Here is a 26,346-nt window from a genome sequence, read left to right as displayed (position 1 = left end):
GGGAGTACATGAGCCTAAGAATTAAGAGTCATAATATCAAGACTTGCTTTGGAATTATATATGAATTGACCTCTTTACTTTCCAAAATATGTTACTTATTGCTTGCATGTTCAAAGGAGCAAGCCTATAGAACTTTTAAATAATTATATTTATTCCACAATTATTGATTTAATATATTACTCATAAGCACTTTCAGACAAGTGTACTTTTAAGCATCACAGTATAAAAAGTTGGTATTACGAAGAGAGTTGATGTGTTTAAAAACAGCCTTCTTATACATTTACAGTATTTGCATATTATACAGCTTTTACCATTAAAGAAACCCCATTAGCTATAAATGTAGTAATACACTTCACTTTACAATTTTAAAGTTCTTTGGAAAGAATACAGCAAACAGTGCGCAAACAGGAGAGATAAATGGCAAAACTGAGAGAAATGTATTTACATGCTTTTTACTTGAAATCAACAGACTATGAGATTCAACTATGTTAGCAGAATCTGATTGGCAGTTTTGAGATAATTATGTGAGGTAAAGTAAGAACAAGTATCAATTTATATCAAGTTTTTCTGATATACCAGTCTGTGCATGTCTGTTTAAAGTTAGTTCTGCTAGCACAGTTTAATCCCCATATGGAAGAAGGATGTCACAGTTTCAGAATCTGGAACAAATGAGTAAACGCTGAGAATTCTAGTATTATTGTATAAAGTTCCTCTTGTTTACTTCAACCTAGGCATGATGTGAAGCATTTCATTACAGCATCCCTGTAAAGAAAATAAAAACAGTGTCATCACAAAGTATGGATATGGTTTGTGAGAGCAAACTATAAGATTATCCGGGAGGTATAGTTTCACTGAGCCTAGGAAGTTGTAAGACTCCCAAGGAAGCCCTATCTCCCACGCAGCACTGGGAGAGCTTCTTTTTTTTAAAACGGGAAGCTAGGCTCATAACTAGGCCCTTCTCCAGGTGAATGAAGTATAGGAATGGATTTGGAACTCCCGTAATTCTGCCTGGGGAAATTCCTGAAGAATTCTGGGAGTTAAGAGTCTGAAAAGTCCAAATGACAGATCCTTGTTCATTATAGGAAAGTCAACTTTTACATTGCCCCACAGAAACTGATCGCAAAGTCTAGTTATCAAGTATAATTATGTTACCTGAAATACTGTATCACTGGTTAGAGAAATGTATCTGATTTTTTTTATCAAATGACAGCCCAGATAAGTAATTGTACCAGTGATTTTAAAACCAGTTTAAGGTGACAAATTTTATTACATTCTTTGGGGAATTACTCCCATCAGATTTAATAGTTCTGTGGTGTCTGCCCAGGTCATGGATATTTATATGCTATTTGTGTAGACCAATAGGAGTGCTGGAGGGGTGGGGTCACGAGATATAAGAGACTGAGCAGCAGGAGGAGGTGTTTAAATAAGGTTTTGAGACAGCGAGATTGAGAGAGTTTAGGAGTTCGGACAGGAGAGTAGTGCTTGAGATAAAGGAGAAAGTTGGTTTAAGAGTTATTGATACAGGTGTTCTGTCAACACCTGTATCAATAAACAATTTCTATTTGGTTCTTTTAAAATGACATATGGCCTGGACCTCGATTATTAATACAGTGGTGCCTCACAAGATAAATGCCATGCAGGACAAAAAAAACTCGCAAGACGAATCGTTTTGGCAATGGGGTTGATAACTCGCAAGACAATTGTTCCTATGGCCGTGCTTCGCAAGACGAATGTTTTCTGTTTTCTGTTCCTGCCTCATGTTTGCTGGTGTTTAACTGTTTTTCTATGATGTTTAAAAAGTTAAAGTTTTTTTATCGAAATTTTTGAAATCATCTGCACAATATGTATGTCATTAAAGAGTACAGTGGTGCCTCGCTTAGCAAGCACTCTGTTTAGCGACAAAATTGCTTTGCGCCTTTTTACGATTGCTTTTGCGATCACTTTACGATGTTCCCTATGGGGTATTTTCACTTTGCAATGACCGATCATTGCAAAGCGACCATTTTCGCACAGTTGATTGGCGGTTTCAAAATGGCCGCCGGGAAAGAAACATGGCCACCTACTGTTTTCTGGGACGGATTCCTCGCTTAACAGGCAGCGAAAATGGCTGCACTATGGAGGATCTTCACTGAATGGTGAGTTTGAAGCCCCTAGGAATGCATTAATCACGTTTTAATGTGTTTCTATGGGCTTTTTAATTTCACATTATGACGTTTTCGTTCAACAGCGATTTCGCTGGAACGAACTAACGTTGCAATGCGAGGCACCACTGTATTTAATAAACCCTTTGTAAACAAAATTTGACTTTGTTCTGACTTTTTTGCCCATAGGAATGCATTAATTAGATTTCAATGCATTCTTATGGGAAAACCCGTTTCGCAAGACGAATTTTTCGCAAGCCAGCATTAACCACGGAACAAATTAAATTCGTCTTGTGAGGCAGCACTGCAATAGGCATTGTTGATGAAATCAACTGGTGGCAGCTGATGGGCACATAGTGTGAGCTCTTTGTTTGGTGAAACAAATGGGCCACATGGGATTGTGACAAGGGCTTACTTCCAAGTGAGCAAAAATCACAGAAACCCAGGACAACAGATTTCTTTACATGCACTTCCAAAAGCACCTTTTTGTACATATGAAATCCTATGTACAATAAGGACTCGTGGTCATCATGTATGAACATGACAGACATACAGTGTCACTTTAATGTCTGAAGATGTGGACTTGATCCACAAAAACTCACATGAAAATTAAAGTTTGTCTTTAACATTTTTATCTCCCTTTTTGTTTTTGTGTGATATATTTTGTATTTGTCTGGCACAAGTTTAACTTTAATTTAAGAGGTAGCAGTTCCTTAGTAGCAATGGTAATTAATGTTTTTAAGTTACACTAGGCAGTTTTACAAAAAAAAAAAAATCATTCACTACAACCTCCCACCCTAAAAAAAACATTTTGAAACTGTACAAGAGGACTACAAGTTCCTGTTTTTGCAAAGAGGATAACAAAGCGACTCACCTTGCATAAGGGATATATGACAGACTGTACCTGAAAGAAAAGGAGGAAATTTTTACATTCTAGATTATTCATTCTGTTTTAGTCAGCCCTCAAGAAAGTTTGTCGAGTGTAATAAACTTGCAAGATTAACTGTTCTGATTATAAATCTCAGAATAAGAGGTTTATTTTTTTAAAAAACTGTGTGTACTGCCAAGAATTCCTTAATTTCTCTTCATTTCAGATTTCATTGCAAGTATACACTTCAACCTCTCCAAAGAAATCTGGCCTAATGCAAGTGCCACAATGAGGCCAAATGAAAAATAATGATTTTAAGAAAATATGGAATGTATTTCTGGAACATGTATTTCGGAGAGGGAGGGGGTTCACACTGAGGGAAGAAACAATGAAATTTTGGAGTGAAAATGGATGGAATGAAGTGTAATGCTAGTCCTGAAGGTGATGGGTGCACATGGGTAATTGTATTTTATTGTTTTGTTTTGTATTTTATGTAGTTTTTTGTGTGTGTAGTAGTATTAAAAAAATTTAAAAAATGCAAGTGCCACAAAACCAAAGCAGTCAACACATACATTTTATTGATGTATATGCTTCACAGAGAGAAAAATACATAAATAATTAATTAATCTGAAGGAAAAATCAATTACTCATGAACAACAGGAACACAGAAAGAGCCCTATTTAAACAGATCACTGCTCCCTACCCCAGCAAGGGAGATGTCTCAGAGAACCCACAAATGAGACAGAAATTGTTCCTTCCAATGTCTGCCCTCAGTGGCTTCAGAGATGGAATTTCCACATACCCACTGTAACTAGCAACATTGCCTGACCTGTCGCTGTCATGTGCTGTCCATGAGGCAAAATCCAAAGAAACAGAACAAGACATGACAAAAATATGTGGAGTCTTAAAGACTATTATATTTTAATGTGAACTTTCGTGGACATAAGTGGAGTAATTTGCCCAAGTGCTTAAGGAAACTCTTCTATGCCCAACTGATGCAAATGCACCTGAATGATGCGAACATTTCAAGAATGCCGTTTATAACACTGCCTTGTCCACACCGGGCATGGAGACCAAAAAGACGGCAGACTGGTTCAAAGCCCATTCGGAGGAGTTGATGCCAGCCATCAAGGAAAAGAGGAGAGCTCTAGCAGCATACAAAGCCTGTCCTAGTGAGTACAACTTGCAGATTCTTTGAGTTGCATGTAGCAAAGTCCAACAGGCTGCCAGGAGATGTTCCAACGATTATTGGCTTCAGCTCTGCTCCCAGATACAGATAGCAGCAGACATAGGTAACATGAAAGGAATGTATGATGATATCAAGCAGGCTTTAAGTCTGATACAGAAGAAATCTGCTCCTTTGAAGACTGCTACAGGTGTGATCACCCAGGACTGAGCACAGCAGATGGAATGCTGGGTGCAGCACTACACTATATTCTAGAGAGAATGTAGTAACCAAAGAGGCATTAAATAACATTGAATGCCTGCCTGCCTTGGAAGAGTTGGACAGCAACCAACTTTAGCAGAAATAAAAGCAGCCTTGGATTCCCTCGCCTCCAGCAAGGCACCTGGAAAGGATAACATCCTTGTTGAAGTGCTGTAAAGAGACCATCACCACTGAGCTGTATGAAATATTTTGTCTTTGCTGGTGGGAAGGGGGAGTACCACAGGACAGGAATGATGCAAAAATCACCACATTGTGTAAGAACAAAGGAGACAGGGGCGACTGCAATAACTACCGTAGCATCTCTCTTCTCAGCATTGTAGAGAAGCTGCTTGCCCGTGTTGTGCTTGAAGAGACTCCAGGTGCTTGCAGACAGAGTCCAGAATCAGTGTGGATTTCAAGCTAATAGATCCACCAGTGATATGTTATTTTCCCCCAGACAGTTGCAGGAGAAATGTAGGGAACAACAACAGCCACTCTTTGTGGCCTTCATAGATCTCACAAAGGCCTTTGACTTGGTTAGCAGGGACAACCTTTTAAAAATACTTTCCAAGACTGGATGTTGACCTCGACTCCATAACATCATCGGGTCCTTTCATGAAGAAATGGCTCAACATTGGATTCCTTTGACACCCAAAGCAGAGTAAAACACGGCTGTGTCCTCGCGATGACCATGTAAAGCACGCTTTTGGAACTGCAACAGGTGGTGTCTATCTATGGACTAAATCAGATGGAAAGCTCTTTAATCCCTCTAGATTGAGAGTGAAAACCAAAGTCCAGCTGAAATGCATGCAGGACTTCTTCTTTCCCAATGATGCACCTGTTGTTGCCCATTCTACTGAAGAGCACCAACAACTAATGAATCGTTTTAGTAAGCCTTGCCAAGATTTTGAACTATCAGCCTGAAGAAAACAGAAGTCATGGGCCAGGGCGTGGACTCACCTCCCTCCATTATCATCTCTACACAAGAATTGGAAGCTGTTCATGATTTTGTGTACCTTGGCTCAACGATCTCCGACACCCTCTCTCCAGATGTCGAGCTGGATAAACACATTGCCAAAGCAGCTACCATGTTCTCTAGACTCACAAAGAGAGTATGGCTTAAGAAGAAGCTGATGGCATATACCAAGATCCAGGTCTATAGAGCCTGTGTCCTCCTATACTCCAGTGAGTCCTGGACCCTTTGTGCACGGCAGGAGAGGAAGCTGAACACGTTCCATATGCACTGTCTCCAACACATTTTTGGTATCACCTGGCAGAACAAAGTTCCAAATAGAGTAGCCAGTCCTGAAACCAGCAAAATCAGGGAGCTGGACAGGGGACAGATTGTATTTCTCTTCAGTGTGGAAGAGATTGTCACTCTCGAATTGGCCTTCTCAGCCACACTATACATTGTTCCAAGACCTCTATTCAGAGCACGTTACCATAGTCTCTGGAGACTAAAGAATGCCTCCTGAGACTTCTGGAGGCACTGGGGAATGCATTTTTGGTATCACCTGGCAGGACAAAGTTCCAAGTAGAGTAGTCCTAGAACAAGTTGGAATTTTTAGCATGTATACATTACTGAAACGACGACGTCTACATTGGCTTGGGCATGTTGTGAGAATGTCTGATGGTTGGATTCCGAAAGATCTCCTGTATGGAGAATTAGTGCAGGGAGAGCACCCCAGAGGGAGACCATAGCTGTGATACAAGGATATCTGCAAGTGGGATCTGAAGGCCTTAGGAATGGACCTCATCAGATGGGAAACTGACATCTGAGTGTTCTGCCTGGAGGCAGGTGGTGCAACATGGCCTCTCCCAATTTGAAGAGACTTGTTCAGCAGGCTGAGGCAAACAGGCAGTCCCGAACCAGCAAGATCTGGGAGCTGGACAGGGGACAGATTGTATTTGTCTTCAGTGTGGAAGGGATTGTCACTCTTGAATGAGCCTTCTCAGCCACACTAGAAGCTGTTTGAAGACCTCTATTCACAGCATGTTACCACTGTCTCTCAAGACTGAAGGATGCCTACATTGAATAAGATTTTCAAGGTATGTAAGATATTCAAGGAGTGGTTTGCCAATGGCACCCCAAGAAAACCTTCATGGCTAAGTGAAGATTTAAGCACAGTTTGGTATTGTAGACAGTCTTAGTCTGATATTCAATCCACTATACCACACTGGCTCTCTTTTGGCAGAACCAGTGCCTATGGATTTGTTCCAGTGTTTTTTACAGGATTCTAAACTACTGGTTGCTATGACTGCGTATCACTGCAGTAAATCTCATGAATTATGTATTATGTGAAGCAGTGCTTTATTATGTATCTACTGCCAGAGTTATAATATTAAAAGGTTTTACCCATTTTGTGTCTAGTTTTATAATCTACTACTATCTTAACCTGTAAGATAGAAAATCTTCTTTACTCAGAAAACCTTGAAAATATAATAGTCCTTGTCTGCCTGGAAAATGTGTATACATAGATATGACAAGGATTTTTTCCTTAATCCTCTCCCTAGTTTGCTTTCTTAAAAAGCTGCTACAAACCACAATGTCAATAACTTTCTTGGTTAGTCATATTACCATCAGTGTTTGTCAAATGTAAGAGCTTATGTGCCCCAGTACACATCATTTTACATTTACAACAAATCTTATAAACTGCAGCAATCACTTGGTTCTATCTTATGTAGTATACAGTACATTTATGCAATAATAAAGCATTTGATTTTTAAAGCAAAAACAAAAACTGCATCTTTCTGCAACTCCAGGCAGGGGTACGGAGGACGAGTCTCCCTGCACAGCTGCCAAGTGGCTAGATGAGCAGAGAGAGAGGGGTGCTCCAGGAGCTATTGGAAGGCTGACAGAGGCTGCTGCTGCTGGACATGTGAGTGGACAGTAAGTCCAGCTGTGCAGCAATATTCGTATATGAATACCTCCATCTCTATTGAAAACCACTGTAAACTATTGGAAACTATCTTGCTTTAAGCTGCACATGTGAGGATTTTGAAAGCTGTTTTTTGTACGTCAACTACTGGTTTTGAAAAAATGCAGAGAATCCATATATTTCAAGCATGCACAGCTTGTAGTTGGTCCTCAAGGGGGGAAAACAGCCATCTGTTGACCATTCCCACTACTGCATATGAAACACACCCTAGAATGTGCTCAACAGTCCCTCATGGCTGCAGACTAAAGAGAAAGTGGTAGGTAAGGTAAAAGTAAAGGTTCCCCTTGACATTTAGTCCATTCCTATGCCAATAAAGGTTACCGAATTGATTGACATTTAGTCCAGTCATGTTTGACTCTAGGGAGCAGTGCTTATCTCCGTCTCCAAGCTGTAGAGCCAGCATTTGTCCATAGACAGTTTTCATGGTCACGTGGCCAGCGAGACTAGACACAGAATGCCGTTACCTTCCCACCATGGTGGTACCTATTTATCTACTTGCATTTTTACATGCTTTCGAACTGCTAAGTTGACAGGAGCTGGGACAAGCAATGGGAGCTCACTCCGTCCAGTGGATTCGATCTTATGACTGCTGGCCTTCTGACCTTGCAGCACAGAGGCTTCTGCGGGTTAACCTGCACCACCATCATGTCCCTTGAAAGTGGTAGGCATGAATATAGATGTATTACCATATTTTTCCATGTATAAGACACTACTTTTTCCTAAAATCATTACATTAAAAACTGAGGGGTGACTTTTACACGAAAGTCAGCTGTGATAGCTGGGAGAACAAAATGGCACATACCTTGCCTCTGTAAACACCCTTCATTCATGAGGCTTAGCTTCTTACAGTCAGGAAACGTAGCTTCCTTCAATCACGAGCCTTATGGAACTGACATCAGCTAATGCTGAACAAACCAATTGGAACACACCTCCTTGGAGGTGGAGCCTGTAGGCTCAGATTTAACAGGGACTCAAAATGTCTGACCATTCTGAGCCCAGAGGCTGAATCCTCAAAGCTACGTTTTCTTAATTTTGGGGTTAGAGAAAAATGGGGGATCTTATAAATGGGGGGCGTTATATATGGAAAAATACAGTATTTACTTCTAGTCAGACCTGAAAAAAATTTAAAAATACAAAGAGGAAATGGGTGATGAAATAAACTCTGATTTTCAATACTTGAAATACATTCTAAACTGGATGAGATATATCTGGAAGGACAACAGAACATTCAAGGTGACCACTTGGATATCTTGCAATATAATCAATCTCCTTGGTTTCACAGACAGTCTTACATGATGGTTAGAATTGACAAAGGTTTGTAAAAAGACTTACCATGTCATTGCCAGGAACTGCATAATGCAGAAGAGCAGAGCTAGCCCTTTCTTTTCCCACTAAAGGAGGAAAAGGAATATATATTGAACATAATGTTCCTTTTTATTAACATGTATAAAATCAATCTTGAAAATTCCAGTAGCACATTCATATTTGCAGTATCTGAAGTGGAGACATGCTGCTGTTCATTTCCAGTAGAGGGCATCAGCAGCACATTGTTTACATTCTTGCATGTAGTTCATTTCACATAATCAGATAAGCTTAAGTAACACATATTTATTTAGAACTTATTTTCACAAAAGCCAGTCAGTCTTATCCACAACTGAATTTACACAGGATTGTAGTGTGAAAAAAAGGCATAGATTTTCTCTAGAAACCTCTTGAAGACCATTTGTTATCAAGGATACTTTTAAAGAGAAAAGAAAGAAAAATAATAAATAATTTATAGTCTGCCACTGCATAACTAAAAAGCAGATTTGAGAGAAGACCACACACAGTTTAGTTTAACAACGCAGATTTAATAGACACAGCTTTGAATATCAAGTTAGTTCAAATTTAGGAAGCACAAAATATTAATATTACTTACCCAGAACACGGCACACAAGGTAAGTATAAAAGAGAACTGGGGGAAAATGTTGAAGTCAAATTAGTATTTACATTTTTAATAGAATATTCTTGTAGTGAAGAATCACTGTGCCAAATTTACTAGAAGGTAATAAATTGCCGTCAATCTCAAATTTTTAATTTTAATTTAACAGCTTTCTAGAAACTAGGAATTCCTGGCCTTCCATCCATACCTCCAAGTAGATCTGATGAAGAGGTCAATTCATCTCAAGGTCAAAGATACAGTTTAAGTACACTGGAACCTCGACTTCCGAACGTCTCCACTTGCAAACATTTTGAGTTACGAACGGCTCTGTTCGCAAAATGTTGCTTCGACTTTCGAACAGAGCCTCGACTTGTGAACGGAAAAAAGGAAGGAGAAAAGGATGGGAAATTCCCCTGCCTTTTTTTCATTCCATTCAAACCGTTGGTGGCGAAAAGGTTGCTCTTTTGCCCCAGCAGTTAGGAAAAGTGACCCCAGGAGGTCTCCGACAGGGAAGCAATTTTAAATTTCCCGCCCTTTTCCGCCGCCGTGATCGGACCCCCAGGAGGTCTCCCAGGGCTTCCCCTCCTCCATCAGAGACCTCCTGGGGGGCCCCCGCCACCACGATCAGCGCCTTCAGGCTTTCCTGGGGGGTAGGCGCTGATCATGGTGGCGGGGGAACCCCAGGAAGTCTCCGATGGTTGTGTGGAAGCCCTGGGAGACCTCCCAGGGTTCCCCCGCCACCATGATCGGAGGCAGTGGTCAGCCAGTGCTGGGAGGCTTGAGCTGGCTGTTTTTTTTTCGGCCACTTCCCTCCCGGCTCGCCTCCCGCTCGCTCCTTGCCACGCTCTGCCGTTTGAATTTGCTGCCATTGGCCCATGGAGGGCGGCACGGAGCAAGCGTGAGGCGAGCCAGGAGGCAAACGACTGAAACCCGGCCAGCTTAAGTCTCCCGGCGCTGGGTGACTGTTGCCTCTGCCGTGGCTGGGGACGAGCGGCTGAAGCACCCCAGCCAAGCTCAAGCCTCACGGTGGCGGCGGTCACGGCCAGGAGGCTTCAGATGGGTAAGTGCTGCTTTCTGCTTTTTAAAAACTGCCTGTTCAGGGTGGGTTTTGGAGGATAGGTTTGGGCTGGGGGGGTATGTTTCTGTGTTGTTTTGTTTTTTGATGATTTTTTTTTTTGGCAGTCCCAGCGTGGGACTTGCAGTGTTTTATTTTTGATTTTTTTGGTATTTTTTTATTCCCCCAGAACACATTAATCAGTTTTCAAAGCATTCCTATGGGAAATGGTGCCTCAACCTACAAACTTTTTGAATTGCGAACACTGTTCCAATAACGATTAAGTTCGTAAGTTGAGGTACCACTATATTAAGCCATCTGACTACACAAGTGATCAAGCCTGGGTGATTTAGAATAAAAAGTCTGACAGTTATAATCACCATCTCTAATAACCTGTGTATCACATTCTGATTCCTGCTGCAAAGCAATCTGTTCTATAGAGTAGGGGAAATCTCTTTACTCTTATATTTTAAAGAACTTATCATTTAATTATTGATAATCTAGTATCAATTCCTTCACATTCATATTAATAATCTTGCCATCATACATTCCTGGATGTTCAGTGTTACATTTTGCGCCTTCAAACAGAGAAACAGATATTACTTACCAACATAACAATTGTAATAAGCAATCTTGTTGGCTCAAACATTTTTTTCAGCTGCTTCAAAGGACCCATCAAAAAGCAAGTGCTGATTTGGAAACAAATAAGTAACAATCATTATTAACTAAACCCACGTAATTTGTCGCTACTAAATTGTAGATTGTTTGAAGAGTTATCTGGGTGGGGGATGGACAAGCAGAGGAAATCAAGTTCAAAGCAATCAAAAGGCACTAAAGAGAGTCATGAAGGGCAAAGGAGAAGCTCTTTTTTTGGGCTGAGGTATGACAAAGTAATCTCAAAAAAGAGGATGGATGACATCTTGGTGAAAGCATAATCAGGGTGGAAACTCATGCTGGTGGCAGACTGTTCTGTAATCTTGAATTCTAGTTAGATACAGAATAATGTGAAGCAGTCTTTCTGTGCAACGGAATTTCTACTTACTAGAATTACCATCAATTTAAATAAATGAAATATTATATGGCTATACGTTGTATAACATTGTAAAGGTAAAGGTTCCCCTTGATATATTCGCGAAGGCTTTCATGGCTGGGATCTAATGGTTGTTCTGGGGTTTTCGGGCTTCTTGGCCGTGTTCTGAAGGTTGTTCTTCCTGACATTTCGCCAGTCTCTGTGGCCGGCATCTTCAGAGGACAGCAACCTGTGCCAACGTGGAATCAGCACTATATCATCTTCCAGAAGAAAAAGCAGAGGAAATAAGAGGGGAAGTGGCTAGGATCCTACGGAAAGCAAACCACCCCCAAAAGCAACATAACAAGAAAGGGGAGAAATGCCATCAAGTCCCTGAACTCAGACCCAGACATCATCATCCTGCCAGCAGACAAAGGCAACGCCACGGTAATCATGGAAACAGAAAAATACAAGGACAAAATCAGAGAACATCTAGACCCCACCACCTACAGAAAACTGAAATGGGACCCAACCAACAAAATTACAAAACAAACAAACATGCTGACCAGGAGTTCCTCCCTGCACCCCAACGTCCATCAATGCATCTGCAAGACAGAAGCTCTCCCACCAAGACTACATGGACTCCCCAAAATCCACAAGGACTCAATCCCACTCAGACCCATTGTAAGTGCCATCAGCTCCCCAACATATGAATTAGCCAAACACCTAGCGACCCTCATTGGTCAAACCTCATCCTACATCAAAGACTCAGGACATTTCATAAGCAAGATCAGCACCCTAAAACTCAACTCTGGGGACAGACTGATCAGCTTTGATGTAGTATCCCTGTTCACTAAGGTACCAATAAAGGTGTTACATACAGCACTGATGTTACCTGTCTGTCATGGGTTTGGAGGGAAAGTTCCATCCTATGGGGAGTGGAAGGCGGGACATCAGGAGGAGGGGCTGTACTGTATATATATGTGGAGCGTGTGAAGAGAGGAGAAGAAGCAGCAGCTGGGAAGAAGAAGCTGGTGTGGGAGTCTGTGTGTCAGACAGGGTACTACTGTGTGTCAGTCAGTACCAACCTGATAGGTTCAGGTGTCTGTTGGTTAGCCAGAACTGATAGGTTCAGGGTCTGTGCTTCAAGTTAAGTGTTCTGTGTGAACCAAACTGTGTGCATGTATGAATGAGACTAAGCCACGTTACTATATCTTATTCACCTGATCATTTTATTTTCCCTGTGTGTTGTATTTAAATAAACCTTATTCTTTTATTTGTTGAAAATCCATCCCTGGTCTGTGTGACTTCTTATAGGGAATGGTTGGTGGCAGCTTAGTTAACGTGTGGCAGATCCCAGTAGGTCTGGGTTTGTCACATTGATTGGTGTCCAGCGTGTGGGATACGACTGGTCCAGTTGTCCAGCGGTCCAGCAAAGCCTTGGCAAGTGTGCCCAGAGCAAGGGGGGTCTAGTCAGGGACAATCTGAGAGCGCGTAGGTAATCTTCTAGGTGTGCCTCACGGGGGGGTGCACTAGTAGAAGAACGTGTAACCTCAGATTGGGGGCTAGATTAGGGAGCTCTGAGGCAGCCTGTTTTGGCGGGAAAAAGCTGAGGCAAAATTGTAAAGTAGAAGTGATTTAGCCTGCCTGCTGAGAGGCCCAGCAGAGGGGGGTAGACTCTAACTCGCAACTGTTGCAAGTTAGTGCTGAAGGACAGCAGCAATCTATAGAGAAAGCTGGTTCTGAGGCAAAAGAAAAAAAAAAGTGGTCGTTTTATTTTGAGGCTTGACTTTTTAAAGCAGCCTGTTCTGGGGGGGGGGGGATTATGCCCTTGACTCGAAGCCAAATGGCAGAAATGGGTGAAGTGAAAGACCCCCAGATTGACCAAGGTTCTGAGGATGAATTTGGCTCAGTGCAGGGTGACAGCACGGGAGAACAGAACCCAGAACTCAGAAAATTGCTCATAGCCCAACAGCATGAACTGAGGATGAGGCAATTTGAAGTGGAGGAAAGGTTAGAGAGAGAAAAAATGGAGGAAAGGGAAAGAGAGAAACAGAGACATTTCGAATTAGAGAGAGAGAGAATGGAAAAGGAGGAAAGGTTAGAGAGAGAGAAAATTGCTCTGGAAAAAGAAAGGATGGCGTTTGAATTAAGAAAATTGGAAATGATGAACCAGAACAATAATAACAATAGGGATTCTGAGGGAGGCCAATTGTCTAAAGCTGACCTGAAGAAATTCCCTGTGTACCACAAGGGAGATTGTCCTGAGGTGTTCTTTTCCCTAGTGGAAAGAGCGTTTGTGGACTTCTCAGTAAGGGAAACTGAGAAGATGACCATCATGCGATCTTTAATCAGTGGTAGCCTTGCTGAAGTTTATTCAGAGATGCCACAGGAACTGATGAAAGATTTCGCAGAGTTTAAAAAACTGGTGTTTGCAAGACATGGGATAAATGCGGAACAGCTGAGGCAAAGATTCAGGTCAATCACCAAGAAACCAGAGCAGACTTTTACCCAAGTGGGGGCCCAATTGGTGAGGCTGCTAGAGAAATGGCTATCTCAGGAGGGGACAGAGACCTTTCAGCAGCTCAAAGACTTGATAGCGCTGGAACAGTTCTATTCAGTCCTCCATGGGGAACTGAAATTCCAGGTGAGGGAAAGGAAACCGAAATCTGTGGCAGAAGCAGCCGAGATCGCAGATTTTATTTCCCAAATAAGAAAGCCCTTGGGTGAGGGGAAATCTGTAGGTAAACCCAAAGAAACCTACAGCAAGTACTCTCAGGGACCAGGGAAAAACCAGCAAGGGGGAGGGGCCCATGGTGAAGGGAAGCCCTCAGACATGAAACCAAGACCTCAGATTTTGGAGGGAAAACCAAAACAGGATGAGAAAGACTCAAAATATAGTAGAAAATGTTATTTCTGTCAGGGAAAGGGCCATCTAATCTCAGAGTGTGAGAAATTAAAGCAGCTAAAAGGAATTGTGCCTCAGGATTTGAGTGGAACCAAGCCAAAAGCTGTGTTCTGTGTCCAGAAAGAGCAAGGCTCATTGTCACTGAGGGAGCCTGTTGCCATGGCTACTCAATCTGGAACAAGTACATCTGCTGATCAGGCTGAGGAAAATGGTCCTCTTGTGGAGGTCAAGCGATGCTTGCTCGTGAGAACAGATTCTCAGTTGTTTGAAACAGCAGGGGTGGACGTAGGAATACTTGACCATCAGTATCGGGGGCTGCGGGACACTTGTTCCCAGGTGACCCTGTGCCATCCAGATATTATTCCTAGGGAGTATGTAATCCCAAATGAGAGCATGAAGGTGGCAGGGATTGAGGGGCAGGCGATCTCACTGCCAGTAGCGGAGGTACCTGTGAACTTTCAAGGCTGGAGGGGAGTTTGGCGGCTAGCGATTTCATCGACTCTGCCAGCAGCCGTGCTCGTGGGAAATGACCTGGCTGAACATGTGAAACGGGTGCTAGTGATTACACGTTCACAAGCCACCACGGGGACAGTTCAGGGGGGTAATGATGAGCCCGAGACGGAAGCAGGTGGGGGGAGTTCAGAAGCTGTGGTGGAAACCTTAACCACAGACAGCAGATTTGGACAAGAGCAAAAGGCAGACGCCACTCTCCAAAAGTGTTTTGAACAGGTGACTGACGCCCAGCTAACACCTGAAACCCCAGTGAGATTTCTAGAGAAAAAGGGGATTTTGTATAGAGAGACCCTGAGGAATACCTCAAAAGGGGGAGATGGGATCAGAAGTCAGCTAGTGGTGCCTGAAAAGTATCGCCCCATGATCTTACAAAGGGGGCACTCTGACATGTTTGCTGCGCACCTAGGGGTGAACAAAACACAGCAGAGAATCACACAGAATTTTTACTGGCCTGACATAGGGAAGCAGATCAGGGAGTTCTGTAAACAATGTGATGTGTGTCAAAGGCAGGGGAATAGCCGCGACAGGACCAAAGCAAAGTTGTGCCCTTTGCCTGTGATTGACACTCCGTTCAAATGCATAGGGGTGGATATTGTGGGACCTTTGCCCAAGGCCACAAAGAGGGGGAACAGGTTCATTCTCACCATTGTGGACCATGCCACGAGGTACCCTGAAGCCATTCCCTTGACTAACATTGAAACTAACACAGTGGCAGATGCCTTGGTGGGGTATATGTCCAGGATGGGATTTGCCTCAGAAATAATCACAGATTTGGGAGCATCGTTCACATCGAAGCTCATGAAACGGTTATGGCAAATCTGTGGAATTAAGCACAAGGAAACCACTGCCTATCACCCTGAAAGTAATGGGTTAACTGAGAAGTTCAATGGGACTCTGATGCGCATGATTAGGGCTTACTTGGCAGAGAATCCAAACAATTGGGACCAGAAGCTGCAATCCCTTTTGTTTGCTTATCGATCAGTGCCACAAGCCAGTACCGGGTTCAGTCCGTTTGAACTTTTATTTGGGAGAAGGGTGAAAGGGCCCCTTGATTTGATCAAACAAAATTGGGAGCAGATCACCCAGGATGACCCACAAGACGTTGTGACATATATAGACACCTTAAGGAATGACCTAAAGAGAAACCTAGAGCTAGCAGCAGAGACCCTGCAAGCTCAAAAGGTCAGAAAGAAAGCTTGGGATGACCAGGAAGGCAGGGAGAGGCACTTTGACCCAGGGGAGGAAGTGCTTTGGCCTAGGCCCTGTAAAGAGAACAAACTGCAGCTGGGTAGCCCAGAAATAAAATACTTGGGTCACATGGTAGGGGGAGGAGTGATAAAACCCCTGGAGGCCAAAATAGAAGCTGTTCGTGATTGGCCCAGACCCAACACCAAGAAAAAAGTCAAATCATTTCTTGGGTTGGTGGGCTACTACAGAAAGTTCATCCCGAGGTTTAGCGAGATTGCGGCTCCGCTGACCGATCTGACGAGGAAGAAGGCTGATGACCGCATCCCGTGGACCAGCGACTGTGAGGAGGCGTTCCAGAGGTTGAAGGAGGCGCTCGTCCAGTATCCAGTGCTGCGTGCTCCAGACTTCGACCGGGAGTTCATCATCTACACCGATGCGTCTAACAGCGGGGTAGGAGCAGTTCTTTGCCAGGAGGATGAGAATGGTGACCAGCATCCAGTGTCCTACCTGAGTAGGAAACTCCAGAAAGGTGAGAGACATTTGGCAACCGTGGAGAAGGAGTGTCTGGCAATAGTCTACGCGATCCAGAAGGCCAAGCCTTACATCTGGGGAAGACATTTTGTTCTGTGCACTGACCATTCACCACTGCAATGGTTAAAGACAATGAAAACCCACAATAGTAAACTTATGAGGGGGGCTTTAAACTTACAAGACTATGACTTTGAAGTGAAGGTGGTCAGAGGGTCAGTGAACTGTGTTGCTGACGCCTTGTCAAGAAGACCTGAAGATTGAAGACGGCGAAAGAAACATGGACTATGTATATATATTGGTGACCAAAAAGTTAAATGTACCTGGGTTTTTTGAATTTGGTTTGTATGAATAAAGGTAACTTGATGTAATGTATATGGTAAATGTTTAAATGCCTAATTGATATGGTTAACTTAGAATGTAAGTATAAGTAAGTATGATATTGTATGTATAAATGTTTTTGGTATGTTTTGGATTCAGGTTGTTTTTTGGGAAAAAGCACCGTAGCTTTCCCCCTACAAAACAACTTATAAAGAGGGGAGGTGTTACATACAGCACTGATGTTACCTGTCTGTCATGGGTTTGGAGGGAAAGTTCCATCCTATGGGGAGTGGAAGGCGGGACATCAGGAGGAGGGGCTGTACTGTATATATATGTGGAGCGTGTGAAGAGAGGAGAAGAAGCAGCAGCTGGGAAGAAGAAGCTGGTGTGGGAGTCTGTGTGTCAGACAGGGTACTACTGTGTGTCAGTCAGTACCAACCTGATAGGTTCAGGTGTCTGTTGGTTAGCCAGAACTGATAGGTTCAGGGTCTGTGCTTCAAGTTAAGTGTTCTGTGTGAACCAAACTGTGTGCATGTATGAATGAGACTAAGCCACGTTACTATATCTTATTCACCTGATCATTTTATTTTCCTGTGTGTTGTATTTAAATAAACCTTATTCTTTTATTTGTTGAAAATCCATCCCTGGTCTGTGTGACTTCTTATAGGGAATGGTTGGTGGCAGCTTAGTTAACGTGTGGCAGATCCCAGTAGGTCTGGGTTTGTCACAAAAGGATACTCTGACACTCATCCAGCAGATATTTCCAGAAGACATCAAGGCCCTCTTCCAACACTGCCTAACGACCAGCTATTTCCAGTGGGATAATGAATTCTATGAACAGACAGATGGAGTGGCCATGGGCAGCCCCCTCAGCCCGGTTATAGCAAACTTCTACATGGAGCATTTTGAAAAACTTGCCATGGCTTCGGCACCCCTCGCACCCACAGTCTGGTTCCGATATGTGGATGACACCTTTGCAATTTGAAGTCACGGTGAAGAAAAATTGGAAGAATTTCTCAACCATCTCAACAGCATCCACCCAAATATACAATTCACCATGGAAAAAGAAATAGAGGGCCAGCTCTCATTCTTAGATGTCATGGTCTTACACAAAAACGACCTCTGACTGGGACACAAGAAAAAAACAGAGCACAGGTTGCTGTCCTCTGAAGATGCCGGCCACAGAGACTGGTGAAACATCAGGAAGAACAACCTTCAGAACATGGCCAAAGAGCCCGAAAAACCCAGAACAACCGTTCCTCTTGATATTTAGACCAGTCATGTCTGACTCTAGGGGGCGGTGCTCATCTCCATTTCCAAGCTGTAGAGCCAGCGTTTGTCCATAAACCGTTTCCATGGTCACGTGGCCAGCGCGACTAGATACGGAACACCGTTACATTCCCACCATGGTGGTACCTATTTATCTACTCGCATTTTTACATGCTTTCGAACTGCTAGGCTAGCATTGTACTGACAGTCAAAAAATTGCCAAAATCCAATTTGGCTGAAAAATATGTTAACAAGCTAAAAACATACTACTGTTAACTGAAAAACTTTGATTTTGGAACAGTAAAATGATTTGATAAATAATAAAAAAGCCTATTCAGACTGCCAATATTATTCCAATTGTTTAATTACTGCTAGTATTTATTCATCTTTCCAGTAAAAATATATATCCAATTATATATTTGGATCCATGTTTTACTGGGACAAAGGGAAACAGCAATAGTTTACTAAATGCAGTGGCAGTACAAATATTACAGAACTGAAGTCCTTGGCTAATAGTACTGTTGTGGTAGATTACTGAAACTTAAGCAAGTGAATGTCAACCTTCTCCCAAACAGGGTACCCTCAACAGATGTGACCATAGATCCCACTATTTCCCATAAAGGCATGGTCAGTGATGGGAAATGTACTCAATACATCTGAAGGACTCCACACTGTGCTACACATACAGATCTAAATATAGTCTATCAAAGTACTGTACCCCATAGATAGCCCCTTCAAACGTACCCTCTAACTTTCAGCAGCACTGGATGCAGCTCTGCCTCTCACATGCACAACTTTGCTCCTGTAAGAGCACGCAACACTGCCCCCTGGCACACAGGGTTCCATTGCAACCAGAACCTAATGTGATTGCTAAGTGGACGAGGAAGACAGCTGTGGGGAGGGAGGGAGAGGCATGCGTGTGCTTCCAATCCTCTCTTGCTTCTTTATGTGACATGTAACTGTCTCCTGAGACACTGTAATGCTGTATAATTAATACAAAATGAAGTTCATTCTTTCTCTTTTTAAAGTGTTCTACAGGCCACCTGCAGACAGATGGCAAAAGAAAACAATTTTACAGAATCAATATTTTTATTAAATGCATGCTTTAACAATAACACACACAATATTATTCTTAGTTTGAATATTATTTGCCCTTCTCTTGAAATGAAATGGCATGTGGGCATTAGCTTCATTTAAGAACCATAACAATGAAAAATCCTTTCATACCTGGCTAAAGCAGCAATGTTTCCTATGGTATAGAACACTGCAAAGAGCTTCATGCCACCTCCTGGGAGCCAGAGCATTGTTGTCCCCTACACAAAGGAAAACAAGTTGCAACCTTAACCTATGTAACAAAAGCAAAGCAGAAGACACAGATTTTTTCACCAAAACCGCACAACAACACACTTCTAGCACTCTGCTGTTACCCTCTAATGGGCCTTTGATGAATAATTTCTAAAATCTTATTGGTAGCAGGCTTAATATTTGAAACTAGTAAGAGCCTATGTGTAAGTTCACAAAGCTTATTTAAAATGTGTGTTTTCTAAACAAAATGGAATTTAAAGGAACAGGCTTAAGCCATGTCAGAAAACCACATATTCCAAGCATCAAAATAAATCCTTTTGGGGGGAAATAAATAAAGGTTTGTAAGCTAGGTTTCCTAAGGGCTAAAAGAACATGCTTTCCAGACACATATATGAACTCTTGCATGTTTTGAGATTACAAATGTAGAAGGGAGTGCTGAATAATGGCAGTAGTGTGCCTTGGGTGATGTGTCTCAGTATATTACATTCACATAGAACTATTTGAGCAACCAAAATCACATAAAACAAATTACTGTATTGTTTTGGGATTAACATTATAACTATGAAATCTAGTAGGCAATTGCAGGATCTCTGTCAAGTGGAAAGGACTTTTATCCAGGCGAGTGATGTATACACAAGAGGACTGTCTCACATTCTTTACAGTGGTATAAGTTTTCAAGAGGTAGACAGATTCTGATGTGTAGAGTATTCGGTTATGTATTCTCATCTTCTTCATTCAGAAATGGAAAACTGCCATGAAGGAGGTATTGTTTAATTTTCCTGAACAAGCAGATTGACAATTGCTAACTTGAAGTCCCCATGCAGATGTGGAACTTTTGCTCCAGAAGAGAAACAAAAATCAAATACAAAGTATAGATTCAAATGCTATCTTGCTTTTTATTATATTTCAGAAAATATTTACTTACTAGAATGGAACACAAAATGCCACATGCGAAACATATAGCAAACCATTTCACTCGGGTACTAAAACTAAGGGATGAAGCATCAAGTACCTTTAAATAAAGAGAGCAGAAATTAGATTTTAGCTGTGAAACAAGAGTCTTCACCATTAAGTCTTTATCAGTGCAAGAATCATAACATTCAAAATACAGTGCAAAAAAATACATACATGTCTGTATGAGCTGGTGATTCAAATGGCTTACAATTAAATAAGACCACACATAATGTTTAGGAATATATCCATCCCAATAAAAATAAGGAAATACTTATTTCTGGTGCTTCCCTTCCCCTGGCTATTGGTTCCTTCCTTTGCATTGCAGAACTCTCAATCCTTGCCCCCCAAATCATGTCAAAGGGGAAAAAAGAATGCTAAAAATATTTGTGCATTCAACAGGGATCACAAGCTTTTAATCCCCAAAACTATATCTAGTGTTTGTGCATAGTAGCAGTGAAGGCCATACATAAGCAGATACATGCATATGTACATCAAATCCCACTCCCGCCTGTCTCACTGCATACAGATAGATTTAATTCCCTCGCTTAGCTGCTAACATCTAGGAATTATCTCCAACCCCCAGTCAACACAGCAAATTATTTGCAACAACCTGAGAAGCTGGAACAGTGTTGTTCTCCCATAACTCAGATAACCCAGTTGGCTTCAGGTGCTGCAAACAGAGCAGCCAAGGGCTGTGAGATCTGCACCCTGTTCAACGCCATGCATCTTTCCCTCTTTAAAAAGGTCCAAACAAATCTAATTAAGGGCTCAAAATTTTACAGTACTGGACACACCAGTTCATCTACATGTGAAGAGGAAATGTTCTTGTTTGTTTTGATAGCTGAATGAGTTGCTGAGCTCAAGCAGTTACAGATCATAAAAACAGGAGTGAACAAGATCAGTCAAGTGGGTGAAAGGCATGATTCCCATATCATCTACAAAATGGCATTTCTTGTTTCCAGGAACTAGATCCAAAGGGTCTTGCAGCCTTTACCCAATTCTTTATATCAGAACTACACAGAAATACTACATTTATTATGCTTGACCTTGAATGAAAACTTCTCATGATTACTTATTTAAATCAAAGAGCAAGCTTTAAATTTTGATCCATTTTAAGAAACTGTGAATGCAGACAACATGCATACCTCTGGATTTAGTTAAAATAAGCAATTGCTGGAATTTTATTGGCGTTCCCATAACATTTGTGAAACTTATTGTGCAGCTAATTGATGAAGTGCCCTTTCAGTTGCAGTCACCAGTCACATGACTGGGATATACTTTGGCGCCTCATCAATTAGCTGCAACAGTGATTCCCATGGTTGTGCCTCTTTCGTGGCCATACTGCAATAGGAGAGAGACATAACAAAAGGAGACAATGCTATCTTCTCTCACTAGTCTCTTCCCTCAATTCTGACAGTTTTTCTCAAATGCCAGATATTGCTTTGAAAACAAAACATTACAACTAAAGACAGGGTGCCAGGGATAGCCTCCTATTTTAACAATTAATACCTAATTCTTTCAAAATGCAATAGTATCTAACTTACCTTTTTTGATCCAAATCTTTATCCTTATATAGGCAGCAAGGAAGAAAAACATTTAAAATTCAAACATCACAACGTATGAGGCAGAAGCATGTATACTTCTAAGTATACAGTCCACATATTTTGGGAAAAAACCTTATGACATTAAATTAAATATACTGGTTTCACAAAAACAAACAAATAAAAAGCAACCATGCAATGCAAATTATGTTCCTATTTAAAACTAAAACCAGCAGCAGTGGTTTTATGGTGCTTTACTGTTTTATGTTGGACTTGGTTCCACCTGGAAGAGAGAACTCAGAGGGTGGTAATGGGGGATTCCTGTTTGACACATTGGCTGCTGGTCTGTGGGGTCCCTTGGGGTTCTGTTTTGTTTCCCATCTTATTTAACATATACACAAAACCATTAGGGGAGGTAGTCTGAAGGTTTGGGGTTTGGTGTCACCAGTATGCGGAGGACACCCAACTCTCTCTCTCCTTGCTATCCAAACCCAAGAAAGCTGTTTAGGCTCTAGATCAGTATCTGGCATGAGTAATGGAATGGATGAGAGTGAATAAACTGAAACTTAATCCAGACAAGTCAGAGGTGCTCCTGGTCAGTCAAAAGGCAGATCAGGGAATAGGGATGCAGCCTGTGGTGGACGGGGTTACATGCCCTCTAAAAACACAGGTGCACAGCTTTAGGATGCTCCTGGATTTGTCTCTGAGCCTGGATGCCCAGGTTCCAGCAGCGGCCAGGAGTACGTCTGCACAATTAAAACTAGTGTACTAAGTGCACCCATTCCTAGAGAGGTCTGATCTGGCCATGGTAATACATGCCTTGTTATATCCCAGCTAGAGAACTCTAATGTGCTCTACGTGGGGCTGCCTATGAAAAGTGTCAGGAAACTTTAGCTGGCCAAAATGCAGCACCCCGCCTATCTAAACTGAAGTATACTCTGGGCAGCTAACAGCAATCCAAATAATAACAGTATAAAATAAAACAACAGCATTAATGCAATTCAAGACAGCAAGAAATAAATTAGGTAATGACAGGAGGGAAGGCCTGCCTAAAGAACCAGGTCTTGAGTTTGCTCTTAAAAACACCCAGCGAGGGGACCAGACAAATTTCTGAGGGTAGACTGTTCCAGAGGTGTGGGGCCACTGCTGAGAAGGCCCGATTTCTTGTTCTTTCTCTCCAGGCCTCCCTCAGCATTAGGCCCCTCAGCCACCCATCCTGGCTAAAGTGAGTGATTCAGGTAGATCTAAGTGGGAGGAGGCATTCCACTAGATATTGAGGTCCTAAACCATTTAGGAAGGGACGTGGTGGTGCTGTGGGCTAAACCGCAGAAGCCTGTGCTGCAGGGTCAGAAGACCAAGCAGTCGTAAGATCGAATCCATGCGATGGAGTGAGCACCCATCGCTTGTCCCAGCTCCGCCAACCTAGTGGTTCAAAAGTATGCAAATGCAAGTAGATCAATAGGGACCACCTCGGTGGGAAGGTAACAGCGTTCCGTGTCTAAGTCGCACTGGCCATGTGACCACGGAAGATTGTCTTCGGACAAAACGCTGGCTCCATGGCTTGGAAACGGGGATGAGCACCGCCCCCTAGAGTCGAACACGACTGGACAAAAATTGTCAAGGGGAACCTTTACCTTTACTAAACCATTTAGGGCTTTATATGTCATCATTAAGACTTTGAAATCAATGCAGAAACACACTTCTCACTGGGGTGAGAAAAGGTCAACATATCTCCCCCACTCTGGCTGCCCTGCATTGGCTGCCTGTTTACCATTTCTCAGAGTGGTATTTGTTTGGTCCTTTTGTATAACTGCCTTTTTAGCTTTAAATATTGTCTCTTAATGACACAGGCTTCCTTGGATCTTTTTTAAGGAGAAAGGTGGAGTAAAAACATTTTAAGTAACTGAATACGATAAGTAAGCGTTTTTCAGAGGTGTCAAAGTAGCATGAAGAAAACGGTAATCTGCTGAACCTTTTTTATTTGGCACTACAGTCAACATATGAGAAGAGTTTATCCTCCCCTTCCAGCTCCTCAAACCTGCTCAATGGCCCTCCCAACTTCTACGATTCAGGTCAAGCTCGAGTAACTCGGCGCTTGTGTGCAGCCAAAAAGGGACGCTATTCCGTGGCCCCCGAGAGAGAGGACGGGGCGGTTCTTTGGGGCCCTCGAAGGGACTCGGGCTAAAACCCCGAAGGGAAAGGGAGGCAGGGAGGCAGGCAGGCGACGCCGCCCCTTCCCCGAGAGAGAGAAAGAGAGAGCCGCACCTGAGCCGTCAGCCCCTGCTCCTCGTCGTCCTGCCCGCTCAGCACCCGCCGAAGTTTCTCCATGGTCACGACGAGACGCCCCTCACCGCGCCCGAGGAGAAGCTCTGCCCGGAACACGCCTCTCTTTTTTTTGCTCCCCCAACCGCGCTCCTTTCCTTGGCGGAACCTCTTCGGTCGCCTCTTAGGCAAAGCCAAGCCGGAAGCTGGATTCCCATCTAACCCGGAAATACTTTCGACAACTGGGGCTTCAGCCAATCGCCAGGGTTTCAGAGTTGCCCCATCCTCTCTAGGGGACTAAAGCCCCATCGCAGGGCAGGACACATTTCCGGCTTCCGTTCGGCTGCTGCCGTGGGTGGACAACCTCTTAAAAAGAAGGAACTGCTGCTGCATCGCCACAGCAAACGGGAAAACGCCCAGTTTGTTCTTAAGAGGAAACCGAACTCTAGAAGTTGCAAGTGGGCAATACCTTGAGCTATTATTACACCACCGTGCGCAAGGGCTGAGGTTCTCCAGAGGTTCACCCTCAGACTAGCTAGCTAAGGAAGGAGAAGCATGAAAGGTCCAGAAACTGGGCTATGCTGTATATTTTAAATAGTGAAGTGTGCGGCTGCCTTTCGTCAACCTTCGTGTAACAAGAAACCTGAAGTAACGTATTGGTAGAACCCAGAAGCAGTTGCGCTGTCTCCGCTCAGTCTCAGCCAAAAAGCCACTTTATGTCCTTGGCCCGGGCGCTCCGACCCCCAGGGCTACACCAGCTCTTTACGCTACATATTCAATCGCTTTTTGCAAAAAGGAACATGTGACGTCCTGTGAATGACTCCGTTGTTCTGCCCGGTTAACAGCTTCGTTACAGAGGAGCTGCACAACCGGGCAACTGGAGAGGAGCATATAAATATGCCTTCCGTAGCATGACAGCCAACGTCAGCTGAGGCTTCTTTATGTTATTGGATATCTTTTGCTGGTGGTTCTTTTAAGTGATCCGACCTAATGAATCATTTGCAATGGGCTGTGGTTTATTTTATTGATTAGTCGTTAAGTCGCGTCCGACTCTTCGTGACCCCATGGACCAGAGCTTGCCAGACCCTCCTGTCTTCCAGTGCTTTCCAGAGTTTGGTCAAATTCATGTTGGTAGCTTCAATGACACTGTCCAAACATCTCGCTTCTCCTCTTGCCTTCGCTCTTTCCCATCATCAGGGTCTTTTCCAGGGAGTCTTCTCTTCTTATCAGATGGCCAAAGTATTGGAGCCTCAGCTTCAGGATCTGTCCTTCCACTGAGCACTCAGAGTTGATTTCCTTCAAAATGGACAGGTTTGTTCTTGTTGCAGTCTAGGGGACTCTCAAGAGTCTCCTCCAGCAACACAATTCGAAAGCATCAATTCTTTGACAGTCAACTTTCCTTATGGTCCAGCTCTCACTTCTATACATCACTACTGAAAAAACCATAGCTTTGACTATGTGGACCTTTGTCGACAAGGTGATGTCTCTGCTTTTTAAGATGCTATCTAGGTTTCTCATCACTTTCCTCCCAAGAAGCATGCATCTTTTAATTTCGTGGCTGCTGTTACCATCTGCAGTGATCATGGAGCCCAAGAAAGTGAAATCTGTCACTGCTTCCATATCTTTCCCTTCTATTTCCCAGGAGGTGATGGGACCAGTGGCCATGATCTTAGTGTTTTTGATGTTGAGTTTCAGACTGTTTTTATGCACTCTCCTCTTTCACCCCAATTAGGGGTTCTTTAATTCCTCCTCACTTTCTGCCATCAGAGTGGTATCTGCATATCTGAGGTTGCTGATATTTCTAGCATCAAATCTTAATTCCGGTTTGGGATTCATCCAGTCCAGCCTTTCACATGATGTATTCTGTATATAAGTTAAAGAAGCCTTTCCCAATTTTGAACCAATCAGTTGTTCCATATCCAGTTCTAACTGTTGTTTCCTGTCTCACATACAGATTTCTCAGAAGACAGATAAGGTGGTCAGGCACTCCCATTTCTTTAAGAACTTGCCATAGTTTGCTGTGGTTCACAGTCAAAGGCTTTTGCGTAGTCAATGAAGCAGAAGTAGATGTTTTTCTGGAACTCTCTGGCTTTCTCCATAATTCAGCGCATGTTAGCAATTTGGTCTCGAGTTCCTCTGCCCCTTCAAAATCCAGCTTGTACTTCTGGGAGTTTTCAATCCACATACTGCTGAAGCCTA

General features: G+C 42.8%; 1 protein-coding gene across 1 annotated transcript; it reads right to left on the bottom strand.

Annotated features, from left to right (window-relative positions):
• Positions 1-129: 129 nt before the first annotated feature.
• On the bottom strand, positions 130-24,365 carry SFT2D1 (SFT2 domain containing 1). The gene is made up of 8 exons (XM_020808594.3): positions 24,151-24,365; positions 20,316-20,402; positions 19,313-19,398; positions 10,957-11,038; positions 9,293-9,328; positions 8,707-8,765; positions 3,016-3,045; positions 130-762 (listed from the first exon to the last, which is right to left on the bottom strand). Exons 1-8 carry the CDS (start codon positions 24,211-24,213, stop codon positions 723-725), a joined length of 483 nt encoding a protein of 160 aa, XP_020664253.1. The 5' UTR covers positions 24,214-24,365; the 3' UTR covers positions 130-722.
• Between the last annotated feature and the right edge of the window lie 1,981 nt (positions 24,366-26,346).

This window comes from Pogona vitticeps, chromosome 1, assembly GCF_051106095.1.
Source record: "Pogona vitticeps strain Pit_001003342236 chromosome 1, PviZW2.1, whole genome shotgun sequence".
NCBI lineage: Eukaryota > Metazoa > Chordata > Lepidosauria > Squamata > Agamidae > Pogona > Pogona vitticeps.
This window is presented reverse-complemented; position numbering and strand designations above follow the sequence as displayed.

What these genes read in the sequence shown, in the direction of transcription:
- SFT2D1 (XM_020808594.3), bottom strand. Translation starts at nt 24,213, where the DNA reads ATGGAGAAACTTCGGCGGGTGCTGAGCGGGCAGGACGACGAGGAGCAG. An exon ending in CCTTGTGTGCCGTGTTCTGG is followed by an intron (nt 8,766 to 9,292) that starts GTAAGTAATATT and finishes TTCCTCCTTTAG; the next exon opens with TGGGAAAAGAAAGGGCTAGC. An exon ending in TCATATATCCCTTATGCAAG is followed by an intron (nt 763 to 3,015) that starts GTGAGTCGCTTT and finishes TTTTCTTTACAG; the next exon opens with GGATGCTGTAATGAAATGCT.